Source organism: Lissotriton vulgaris, chromosome 8 (genome assembly GCF_964263255.1).
Source record: "Lissotriton vulgaris chromosome 8, aLisVul1.2, whole genome shotgun sequence".
Taxonomy (NCBI): Eukaryota; Metazoa; Chordata; class Amphibia; order Caudata; family Salamandridae; genus Lissotriton; species Lissotriton vulgaris.
This window is the reverse complement of record NC_141696.1, coordinates 808,378,859-808,392,171: the sequence shown is the minus strand read 5'-3', so window position 1 is coordinate 808,392,171 and position 13,313 is coordinate 808,378,859. Positions and strand designations below refer to the sequence as shown.

Here is a 13,313-nt window from a genome sequence, read left to right as displayed (position 1 = left end):
CCCCTCTTAACCACCCTATCCAATCGTATCACGGAGTATTCTGAAGGGAAAGCTAAGGCCATATCTGGTGTAGACTCATTAGGAAATCAGGTCTCTGTAAAAAGGCATACATCTGGTCTAGCATAGTCTAGCAGGTTCCAAATTTCTGCCACATGATTAGAGACCGATCTAGCATTAAGATAGAGACCTTTAAAGGGAAGAGTTTGCTCTCCCCCAGTCTGCTTTCCTGTCACCGCTAGCTGTTCCTTAGAGGGATCAGTTTTCCTGGCAAGGTGGAGTGTTTTAGTAAGGACCCTCCTAGGTTCACCCAGTGACCAGCCACAGCGAGGGCAGTTCCTCTGGCCAATCGTATACCTTACTCCCTGGTTGTCGAGGACACAAGAGGATAAATAGCCTATCTTCATCAGGTCCTCTTTCCTGTAGGAAAACCTAGGTGGGGGCACCACCTGGGGGGGAACGGGCTGTATCTCCTGGCAGCTGGCAGCGTCCAGGCCCGGACGGGCGCAGACGGGAAGATCATCCATTTCTGACTAATACAATGAGTCTACTATAACTGTGCAGACCACTAGACAAAATGATGACTCTTGAATAAAAGATACGGCAAAACAGGGTATAAATAAACAGCTTTGAGTAAGTCATTTTGAATCCCACAAATGGAGAGCACAACAGGACCTTATGAATGGCAGATATGGGTAACACAAAGGTCTGAGAGATAGCACTTTATATCCTGTACAGACCCCAATGTTCACAAACCCTACAATTGTCTCATTTTTAAGGGACTGGTTTACTGTTTGGGGGCGGGGAGAACTCATAATAACTGCCTAACCTGCTTTAGGAGAAAGCTCATGTGATTCATATATGTTATGTTATTTTAATTTATTATGTGCTCGAATCAGCCCCGAAAGGCTATCTCGGCGTGAGACAAGGGCAGAGGACACGCTAGAATGGCCTAAAATAGTGCCTTAATCCCTTCTTAAAAAGAAAATGGTTTTCACTGGGAGGAAATTGTGTGGGCAGATTATTCCAAAGATGGGGGGCCTAACGAGCAAACGTTGTCGATACTTCTTGAAATTAATTAGTTATCTTCATTTTTGCTCTTTCACAGCTGGACAACTGAAAGTAGACTAGGCAAGATACCCGAGGTCTCTTCCTTACTCAGAGGAGCCCACAAGCTAAAATTGGAATCGGTGAACAAACCTTAAGGTACAATTCACTTTTTCATCTAAGATTTCTTTCACTACGAAACCCCAACTGCCACTTTTTCCTATCCAAAAAGTTCGAAAGACAAATAGCCCACCCAAAGGTCAGGCAGTAAAATCTCACGTTGTTCAATTTCAGGTCCACAACACCTTACACAACAGGGACAAACAAGTATTGGCAAAGCCAACAGGTCTCGCATTATAGAGTCTGCACATTTTTTGGGCAGCCATGCAGTAGGGATTAGGAATTTAAAAGTAATAAAAAATGAAAACGCAACCATTGGTCAAAATAGAAACTTCTGAGTAGGAGGAATACTCTGTAAAAAATGGCAACTTTGGTCACTGTGAGGCTTTTAAAGTGGTTATTCAACATGAGGCATGATCCAATTGACATTTGAATCATTGTTTTGTACAGTCCATGCAAATAAAATAAGCATACATACGTAAAAAAAGAACCATCACAAACATAAATTGAGAATAAAAAATGTAAAGCAACGATTAAAGCACAGATTTACTCACAAACCTTTGGACTGAAATGGGCTACTTTCATGGTGGATGTGATAATATCAAAAAGCAATGTGTCATCATTCACAGTGAAGAGAGTGAAATGCTGAAGCGGGCTGACCTATTGCCTGGTGATGTATGGTGTGGTGGAAAAAAGCAAAACATGAATGACAACTGAAAAGACCAATGGATGAAGAGAGCTGATCGAAAGCCGCAAGTATGTACTTTTATCATTATATAGAGAGAGGAGTTGGCCTAATGACTAGGGCGCTCGACCTCGAATCTGGGGACCTGAGTTTGAGTCTCGGCAATGACGCTGAACATCTTGTGATTCTGGGCAAATCACTTAATCTCCCCGTGCCTAAAAAAAATGAATGTGTCCTCATGTAATTTTACTATGTAGAGAGCTCTGATACCCGATTTGGGTCAAGTTCGTGCTATATAAAACTCTGAGAAATAAAAAAATAAAAAATGATTCCTTTAGAAAAGAAGACGCTGCCACAACAGCAAATACTGGCTCCAGGCCACGCCTAAAAACAGAGAGCTCCCTACATTACCCCAAACTGGACGACATCCACTTATATCCTTTTCTGAACATGGTCTGCAGACCCATAGCCAACTGACAGTAATATTTATTTCCAAGCATTCCCTCTGCCATGGCTTTGTTGCTACACTTTGACGCTGAGATGTACGTCACAACAAGTATGGCACTGAGGCAGCAGGGTTTAAAAACTCTAGTTGTTACAGTAAGAACACAGTGCAGCAAAAAAACATTTGCCGGTGCCCTCTATACACTTGCTCAAAGTGTCATATTTGGAGGGAGTGCTCACTTACTCTTACCAAACACATTTTACAAGTGACCAAACACATTTTACAAGTGACATGTAGAAAAACTTACCCCACTAATCTCTTCCATTAAAAGAAAATAGAATTATAAAAACTCAGAACTAAGGGCTGTGTGCTATTGCACTGGAAAAACATGATTGTGCGACTGCCAGGCTACTGTAAAATAGGTCATTGCATAAAAGCATATCATGACCTCTGGTTCGATAACCACATCATACACTACATGGGGCAGATATACCCTTGTGACACTTTTGTGCCGTCGTTGCGTCACTTTTGTGACGCAGCAGCAGTGTAAACAATGCGCCATGTTGCGCCACATTACAACGTGACGCATCTAGAGAGATGCATCACGTTGTAAAGCCCTGCGTCACATGATACCTGCATCAGGTATAATGTATGCAGGGTGGGCGTTCCGACGCAAGAAAGCTTTGTTAAAGTGACGCAGTGAAATCTACAAGATTTCACTGCGCCACTTCTACGATGCCACTGGATCAAAACTTTACGCCTGCTTGAAGCAGGCATACGGAGTGATGCAGCACAATAGGTATAGGCCTTCCTGAACATTGCTGGAGTTGTGTTGTGCTTGCGACACAACTCTAGCAATGCGTGACCTTTGCGCCAATAGGTGCGTGATGCATCTGTCAATCCTTGTGCCATGGTGCGCGCATTGTAAATGCGAGGCATCCATGGTAGTACAATGTTTTCTTTGTGTGACGCAAGTAAACTGACGCATTTCTGGTATGATGCAGAGATGCATCAATTTCTTGTAAATTTGCCCCGCAGAGTGTCATGATTAAATAGTTCACCAATAGCACATCGTCACCACAGCATCGGAAAAAGTGACGGTGTGGTGGCGATAAGGGCTTGTACATATGTCACAAAGTTACCACAAGGATATAAGGCACCCTGGTAGAGCATATGTTTTTAGAATAAGAAAGCTAAAGGAGCATTTTTTTTCTTGACCCAAACACATGAATGGATGCATGCCTACAGGTCCTCTCAAAAACTATAATTAATAGTTAATCTGTCTGCCAGAAATAAGATACATGTGTTAAAATAATTTGCAAATTCACGTAAATGAAACGTAGACGGTTATTTAAAGAGCGCAGACTGCAGCATGAGAGGCCAGAGGTACTGAACTGTCAGTTACTGACATGCTCTAATCTAACTTTTTACTGCCAAACACCATGACATGAAAGGCGAGTGAACCAAATGGTGCAAAATAAAAAGTTGCTGAATATGGGTTGAACATTGAAACGGTCTGCTGCCAATGAAACCTTGACAAACCAACAGGGCAAGCCAAAATAACTTATAAGGCCAGCACTCCTATTACAATTCTACTGGAGTCAGTGGCAAGAATATGCAGAGCATCAAACAAAATATTCACTGATAATACAAAATTTGTGCATGACAGAGTTGGGATATAAAATCCAGACTATTGGCTATGCCAAAGCTTGTTTATTAGTATTCATGAAGCAATCCAGTGTACCAGATGGACTGTACTGCTGATTATCCATAATCGTAATATTGTGATACCTTAATATCGTGGACAATATATCAAAAGGCAAGGGCATATAGAGAAAGTATAGATGTGCTATTCTTAACTCCACATCTAGAAACCTTGATGATACCTATTTGTTAAGGTACATAGATAGATATGGAGTTACTTATAGTAAATCTATACATACTTACCTTTCAATATTTTGTCCATGATAGTACGGTCTCGTGATATTTCCTACTCAGCAGCGGCCTGTGCAAGTAAGAGCGGTGGGGAGTCGGGCCGGTTTGGGGGGTTGTGGGAATTCGACATATGACCACAAGGGAAAATTAAATAAATAATCGATTTTCACTTAGCATAGTCTTGTAGCATACTTTTTTTTACTTTCAGGCATCCACATTCTGTTCTTTGTTTGCCCATCCCATTGAAACTTTTTTCCTTAAATTTGTATATTTTTCCTCAACCATTATGCCCGGATCATTGTGGTTAGGTCCATCACGAGCAGTGATTTCTCTGCTGGAGTTGGCAATTGCACTCTATCTATGCCTATACCTGCGCTGTATGATTTACTGTTAAATGGTGGAGTGGATACAATGGTTATAGTTTTGTTTTTCAGAGGAGCAAACGGTTCAGAGGATAAGCTTACACACCCCTGCAATTCAACAGCTGCCCCCATTGCTTCGCATGTCTCCTATATTTCAAACGACTCAGGTGCCTGCAGAGCTGACTAGAAGCACTTATCTCATCAGGTCCCCCTACCTCTGCTGGGTGAGATCGGTCTCCTTCATAAAGGTGCACTGTATTCTTAATGCATTATGGAAATTCATTCTGTCTGCACTATTATTGTCACTGTTGCTACCAACATTATTGCCACCAGAAATAAAGTCAGTATTTCCATTTGTATTTTTCTCTATGTTTTCACCACTGCCTCTATTCATAGAAAGTCAGTCTTGGCATGCTGAAAATCACCAATTACAACAGACATCCTTATGCTGCTGACCTCCTTTGCAACTACCAATACTGTTGCTATTATTGCCACTGTTACCAGTACCAAGGTCAGTTACATCCATGCTATGTCAATAGGGAGACTGACACTCTACAGGGTTAACTTTGAGAGCTGGATTCTTGCAAGTAATGATGCTGCCAGACACAACCAGGTACTGATGCATTGAGTAGCCGGGAGATGAGCAGGCACAGGCAGCCACCCAATGGGCCAATGCCATCTCCCTCGTTATTTCCAGCAGTGGTGTTACAGACTCCTGTCAGCATCAAGCAGGCACCTGAGTAAACGCTAAGCTCTCCAGCAGCCACCTATAAACCCAGTTTGTTGCCAAATAGAGCCTGGTGTTCGCTTCCTCCCGATTATCACTGATCTAGCACTGCCTCCACCTCTACTTCCATGCTGTGGTGCCCCAGGTCCACTTCCAAAGCAAACACAAGGAGATGATGGACACAGTTCTGAAAGTTTTCAGCCACTCATCCCCAGTTACAGATCAGGGTTGAATCCATCATCGTTCTTTAGCTCACTTCACCACCCCAGTTCAGACCCAGACATATGCAAATCAGTCTTGACCCTGTTCCTCATGGGGACAGTCCAGCCCAAACTGCCAATCTAGGTCTTCCCTGGACTGGAAACAAGCATCCTGCGACTTGTTTTGGGGTAACACTCCTCATCAGTCAGGCCAGCTTGAATCTAGTGGCAAAGTGAGCAAGGAACCCAAGTCTGAGCATACCCTGGCAACTTAGGGGGATCAAAGCAAACACATGGAGATGGACGGAGCGCAGAAACTTAGCAGACACTCACCCTCAGTCATAGATCTGGGTTGAATCCATCATCGTTCTTTAGTTCACATTGTTACCCCTGTTCAGACCCAGCCAAATGCCAATCAGTCTTGACCCTGTTCCTCATGGGAACATTCTGCCCAAACTGCGAAGCCAGGTCTTCCCTGGACTGGAAACAAGCATCCTGCGACTAGTTTTGGGGTAACACTCCTCATCAGCCAGGCTAGCTTGAATCCAGTGGCAAAGTGAACAAGCGACCCACGTTTGGGCATACACTGCCACATTAGGTCAAACAAAGCAAACACAAAGAGATGACGGATGGAGAGCTGAGACTTTTATGACACTTACCCCCAGTCACAGGTATGAGTTGAATCCATCATCATTTTTCAGCTCACTTTGCCTCCCCAGTTCAGACCAAGCCATATGCAAATCAGTCTTGACAGTGTTCCTCATGGGAACAATCCAGCCTGACCTGCCAAGCCAGGCCTTCCCTGGACCAGAAAAAAGCATCCTGAGACCGGTTTCAGGGTAACACCCCTCATCGGCCAGGCTTGCTTCAATTCAGTCTCAAAGTGAGCAAGGGACCCACATCTGGGCATACCATACCAACTTAGGGCACACAAAGCAAACACAAGGAGATGATGGGCGGAGCACAGAAACTTTTCAGACACTCACCCCCGTTCACAGATCAGGGCTGAATCCATCATCATTCTTTAGCTCACTTCGCCACTTCAGTTCAGACCCAGACATATGCAAATCAGTCTTGACTCTGTTCCTCATGGGAATTGTCCAGCCTGAACTGCCAATCCATGTCTTATCTGGTGCGGAAACAAGCATCCTGGGGGCGGTTTCAGGTTAACACCCCTCATCAGCTAGGCTGTCTTGAATCTAGTGGCAAAGTGAGCAAGGCATCCACAACTGGGCATACCCTGTAAACTGAGGGTGAACAAAGTAAACACAAGGAGATAATGGATGGAGTGCTGACGTTTTTCCGACACTCACCCCCAGCCACAGGTCTGGGTTGAATCTTTCATCGTTCTTTAGCTCACTCCGCGCACCAGTTCAGACCCAGCCATATGCAAATCAGTCTTGACCCTGTTCCTCATGGAAAGAGTTCAGCTCGAACTGCCAAGCCAGGTCTTTCCAGGACCAGAAACAAGCATCCTGGGACCGGTTTCAGGGTAACACTCCTCATCAGTCATGCTAGCTTGAATCCAGTAGCAAAATGAGCAAGGGACCCACGTTTGGGCATACCCTGCCAACTTAGGGCGAACAAAGAAAACACAAGGAGATGATGGACGGAGCGCTGACATTTTTTAGACACTCACCCCCAGTCTCAGATCTGGGTTGAATCCATCATCGTTCTTTAGCTCGCTTCGCCATCTCAGTTCAGACCCGGCCATATGCAAATCAGACTTGACCCTGTTTCTCATGGGAACAGTCGAGCCCGATATGCCAAGCCATGTCTTGCCTGGACCAGAAACAAGCATCCTGGGACCGCTTTTGGGGTAACACCCCTCATCAGCCAGGCCAGCTTGAATCCAGTGCAAAGTGAGCAAGGAACCCAAGTCTGAGCATACCCTGCCAACTTAGGGGGATCAAAGCAAACACATGGAGATGGACGGAGCGCAGAAACTTAGCAGAAACTCACCCTCAGCCATAGATCTGGGTTGAATCCATCATCGTTCTTTAGTTCACTTTGCTACCCCTGTTCAGACCCAGCCAAATGCAAATCAGTCTTGACCCTTTTCCTCAAGGGAACATTCTGCCGAAGTGCCAAGCCAGGTCTTCCCTGGACCGAAAACAAGCATCCTGGGAACGGTTTCGGGGTAACACCCCTCATCAGCCAGGCTAGCTTGAATCCAGTGGCAAAGTGAGCAAAGGACCCACATCTGGGCATACCCTACCAACTTAGGGTCTATCATCTCCTAGTATTTTTTTTAACACAGCACCAGCAAAGACCCTAACTTTGTGTTTACTATTTGGTGAGGGCAGAATGTGATGGGGGAGTAGAGGAAAAAGGAAGAAATGTGAAAGAGAGAGGACAAATAAGAAAGAAAAGCAAAGAGTTAAAGGAAGCAAAAGAAATAAAAATTGACAGAGCAGGAGAAGGGCTAATGAAGAGAGAATTGAGATAAACACGGGCAGAAAGAGGAAGATAATGGTGACAAAAATAAAAATGCCTGGAAGAGAAGGAAAGAAGATATTGTGGCAAGTGGGAGACAGAAAAGTAGAAGTGACAAGGAAGGAGGCAGTGAAAAGGAGAAAGGAAATTATAGGAGAGAGAGATATGGAGAAAGGAAAGACAGGTAGAATGAGAAACTTGTGCGTAGGTGTGCGCCTTATATTGATGCGGCTGTGTTCAAGGTTATGAGAGACCCTCTGCTCCCCAATTATATTCGAATTTTAATACCGCCCAGGGGTCGGTGGGGACATTTTCCTTGATTGCACTAGGGCCTGTGACACTCAGGCTATGCCACTGAATCGGACTGAATGTTATTCAGTTGTCCTTGTTGGTCACAATAACCTCAAGGAAACAATAGTATCACATTCTAGCTTGAAAAGGCATCCTCAGATCAGAGATATTTTAAGGTATTGGTAAAGTGGATAATTGCCCCGGGGCCCCACCTTCCAGGGGACCCACTGGGAAAGTGAATTTTCTCTCTGTTGGACCCCTGTCTATCCTGTTTCTCTAGCTAAACATCTTCCTCTATATATTTATATCTCTGCATTGCTACACTGTGTCGTTGTAAGGATTTTTGAGGTCTTGAGCAAGACATATTTCAACTATTATTGTGAAATACTGCCTATAATTTATTCTCGTTTAGTATTATGACAGCTTGGATTAGCCAGAAATTGGTAGTACAATTCCAATTCGTTATGTAGAGGGGCTCCCAAAATATGTATTGCTCGGGCCCCCAAAACGCTTATGATGACACTACCTCACATAGAATGATTGTGTAGCGGAAGCATCTTTTCCACTTTTTCATTATTAGCTTGGACATGCAGTCTCCCTACCCAATCTGTCACTCTGGCTCAGAAGCCCTTGAGTGACAGTCGATCAGTGTGTGTTTCTGAAAAAGATGCATTGGGTGTGGGCAGGGCTTTAAGTGAATACCGACTGGTATTTTGCTGGTTCTGTCAATTCATCCAGATATATAACACAAGTAATATTAAACCTATAACAAGCCAAGGCTATTAGCTTTGACAATGGTTATAAGTTACATAAGATAAATAAGCAACAACTATGTTTTCGTTGTATATAATATGGAGAATGGTTTACTTCTTGTGGATGAGGTTATGGCAGCCGACCTTCTAGCTGAGAAAAAAGGTTAGAGCCTTACGTCCTGTGGTTCAAAAAAGTATTATGTCTTTGTGCAAAGAGCTCCAAGTTTGTGCTATATAAAACTGAAAATCAAGTCTCTGTGAAGTTACAACAATAGCAGTGACTTTTTATCACCCTGAGGGGTAAAATGAAGAGCCCAAGAGGGACCGGTCTCGGCACCTGCTTTTAAAAACTGCCGGTGCTCTGCACCGGCAGGACCCGGCCCACTTACAGTGGGAGTAAGAGAGAGAGAGAGAGAGAGAGAGAGAGAGTGTATATATGTATATGTTTAGTTCGAAACAGGCGAAAGCGCCTTCTGCACCTGTACAATGCGGTAAAGTCCAATTACACACTTATTTGTGTCTATACCTGTTTAATGGAAAGCAGTAAATTTTGTATTCGAGGAAATACTCGTGCGTAAAGTAAATTGAAGAAAATAATGAAAATATTGCTTTGAGAAACTATGAAGTGTTGTGCAGCCCGCCAGGTTCATCTCACATCAATAATCATGTATCATGCCAGATCAAAAGCACTTGATAAAAGAAAAGTGAGTCATGGGCCCTGGTGAATGCACGTTTACATGCAGGAACCTCAAAGGGTTATAAGCATGTGTTTTTATTTCTGCTCTGAAATAGTTAACTGCATGTGTGAGCATTATACAAAGCAAAAACAAACTAGAGATAATAAACCAATATAAAAAGTGTATTCAATATTATTTTACCTATTCCAAATCACATATTAATTTTTCATATATTAAATTAATGCAGTAGACTGACTTAAAAGGGCCTGTGTCTCATCAGAGTAGGTCGCACCAGTGGTGGAAGTGAACTGACCCGGGGTGGAAGTGGTCGGTAGTCTTCGAAGACAAATTCTGGGCACCTGCACTTTCTTCACCAAATCAAATACCGAGTGTGGAGGTGCGCATTGGGGCATGACCTGTACCTCTGTGTGAGATGGGACCTGCGTTGCTGGTGCCCATGAGGTGCGTGTCCCCTGCATGCGAGTAAGGGGGTGCCCTGATGCTGCCCAAGCCCAGGTGTTTCTTTTTGGTGAGAGTCTCGCACATTTGTGGTGATTGCGTGTGGCGGGGGGGGGAATGCACCGCTGCTGCTCACATGAAGTATGCCTTGCTAAAATTAGAAATATAAATCTTTTCAACAGCCATAATAAAGGCTGGCTTTGCAGATGGTTGTGTATAAATGCAGTGGATGCAATACATGCCTGCTGTACTTTTTATTTCAGTAGTGTCGACACTTATCAGCGATAAATGTAAAACATCGAAGCCAGCCAGGCACTTGGCTAAGTCCAGAGCTTGGGAAGGACAGGTAGTGCGTTCACGGTGGGTTAAGGTGGTGTGTGCCTCTTGCAGTCCACATTAAGGTCTGCAGGGCGCGTGCTACCAATGACTGTCACTGACTGAATTGCATAATACCCTAAACTAGAAGATGTCTGCGATTCTCAACACGAAATATCGAGGTCAAAGATCTAATCGCGAGTTTCCCACTTGACAACACTGTTTTATCCTTGTCAAATTAATGTCTCTGAGGTTTACTTGCCAAAATCCAGAACGCTTAATTCAAGCTTCGGAATTAAACGCTTTAAAACAAAGAGGCGGTAGAATAACGGCCAAGAGTGCCTACCTTGGGAAGGTTCGAGCTCGTACGACCACCTCCTCCCTTGCAGACATAGCTGTACAAGTTGCTGCTCGGGACGGGCGAGCTTCTCCCCTCGAGGCCGCTTCCTGTGAGTTGAAATTTGGTCAGCAGCCAAGCGCGAGGGCCTAAAGGGTCGCCAAGGGAGGTGGAACTTATTTATACCGGGTGCGTGGGGGCACCTCGTGTTGCTCTGAGGCCCAGGGGTGGTGGCATCTGGACAGATGACACTGCTGCACGGCCCCCAGAACTTTTTGTGATCGCTAGATCGTCGTAGAGTGTGTGAGACAAAGCCAGGGGGCTTATAAACAGGTATATATTTGCACCACGGAATGTATTCAAAATGCACTTTACACAATTCCGATGAGCGAAACACAAGAAAAGAAGCTATTGACGGAACACATAACTTGTGTGCCATTACTTACGGCGTTAATGAGAATAGTGTCTCAAGCGCAAGAGTGTGTAAACAAATGTGTTATGGCAATAACTGTACATCTATCTAGTCATTCGACAGTAATGGGAATGGATCACAAAGTCAGAGGCATGGTTTCCGCATTCCCCAAATAGAATCCATCCTGTCAAATACAAAACAAACCCACCGCTCCTTAATCAGCGATAGCGGCGCCGGCTCTGCCCATCTACAGAGGAGAGGGTCCAGCCTGCACCATCCCAAAAATCCCGATGCCCAAGAGCCGCCTGTGACAAAGGAGGCAGCGGCGGCCACATCCTGCAGCTGTCACCTCCCAAAGCACAGCCCTCGGAGGGTTCCCAAGTTCCTTCCTCATGCCTTGCAGCCTTACCGATCTTAATCCGGACGCTCTGGAACACCCGCAGCCCCTCGTCCTCCACCGCCATGCCGATGCCCCTGCTCTGCAGCCGCTGTTCTCCTCCGGTCCAGCCGCGGCTGCTCCCATGCGCGCGCGCCGCCCGCAAACACACCCTGAGCTCGCGGCACCAGACGGCTCCAGCAGCAGCGGCGGCGCTCGCGCCACGGCCCCAGCGCTACCCACCGGGCTACTCCCCACACACGCCCACGCCTCAGACACCCATTGACTAGCGAGGGGAGGGGAAGGGGCCGCCCGGCGGGCCACGCCCAGCCCTAGTCACCATTGGCGCTGAAGGAGAGGGGGGCGAGGCTGAGCTAGGGAACCCGGAGACTTCAAAATCTCTTCGAGTCGCAGCAGTCGTTGACAGGACGCTGGAAGAAGTGAGAGGAGCTGGGCGCGTGACTTGCTTCAGAGTTGCCCGTGGCAACGCGATAGCCATGTTGAGTGTGTGGGACACCCAGAACGATTCAAGGGTTAACACTACAGCGATCTTAAAAGGTGGTAGGCCAGGGACAAGGTGCTAGAAGTCTTGCCTATTTTATACACGCTTTCTAAGGTGTGTCACAGGGTCTGGCAACTTCGAACCTGCTGTGCCATTGCCTTTGTCGGATAACCCACCACATAGCTGATGTTTAGTGGGCCGTGCTGACAGTGCTTAATTTGTGCTAGTAGTTTGGGGGTGTGGGGCACCCGCACTGAATTGTCAGCACCGGCTCTGGTGACAGTTCACTACATGATGGTGCTATTTAATTGTGAGATGATCACAACTGTGTTTATTAAGTCAATATACATTGAATATGAATAATACCAGCCTCTCAAGCCATTAATATAGTTTTGTGTGGTCTGAAATAGTCTATATTGTCACACGTACAATAGTGAGATGGTTAGGTAGTATGTTGGTACTGTCATTGGGAGCGCTGGCAGTGTATGGGTGGTGCAGGCAGCAGTGGCCTTCCAACAAGGGCCCTGGCACTTAACTTTTTACAAACTAAGCACTGTATTCAGTTGCTTTCTTTCTAGTTCTTGTTCTCCTGTTTATACTGTCACAAAAAACCCAGTACCGCAAATAGTGAGCTGCAAAGGAATTTCTTGTACTGAACTCATGCCTGGATCTGTGCATCTTGAAGGGTTTTGCAGCCGCCCAGTGGTCCTGTGTCATGGTTGACATCTTGAACCTTGACTCCTTTTATGCAATAATAGTATCTACGCATGCTGAGATTTTCAACTCAACGCTTATGAAAATAAAAACAAACCGGTCAATCCCGGAATGCAAATTGTTTGATGAAAAGCCAAGGCTGGATGAACAGCAGCAGTCACGGGAGTTGGGTTCATCAAATTACGGGATGGACCATCCCTGGAAATAGGAGCATCCCCATAAAGTCAAAGAGCTGTGCAGATTCGACCGGATGCTCGGTCCCATGGGCCTAAGGTCTTACTGAAAAGACCCGGAAATGATCTCACCCTCCCAAACTACTGCACAATGCATACAGCAGTCTTTTATTCATGTGGAATATGATGGCCAACCAGCATCTGACACCCAGAGATCCCAGAGTGTGGAGCACAAGCCCTAAAAAGATAGTAGTGGAGCTAACTAGCATAGAAAATGTGATGACTTCATCACAGGAAGAGATGCCACAGCCCTATCACACCCTTAATGGAAATGGGTCTACTTTCTAGTGA

General features: G+C 45.3%; 1 protein-coding gene across 2 annotated transcripts in view; it reads right to left on the bottom strand.

The window, feature by feature from the left end:
* Positions 1-11,830, bottom strand: part of RASA3 (RAS p21 protein activator 3) — an 897,341-nt gene extending 885,511 nt beyond the window's left edge. For both annotated transcript variants that reach the window (XM_086934683.1, XM_086934684.1), the window contains exon 1: positions 11,607-11,830. In XM_086934683.1, coding sequence (XP_086790809.1) covers positions 11,607-11,661 — 55 coding nt within the window. In that variant the 5' untranslated portion in view covers positions 11,662-11,830. The remainder of the gene's footprint in view (positions 1-11,606) is intronic.
* Positions 11,831-13,313: the final 1,483 nt, after the last annotated feature.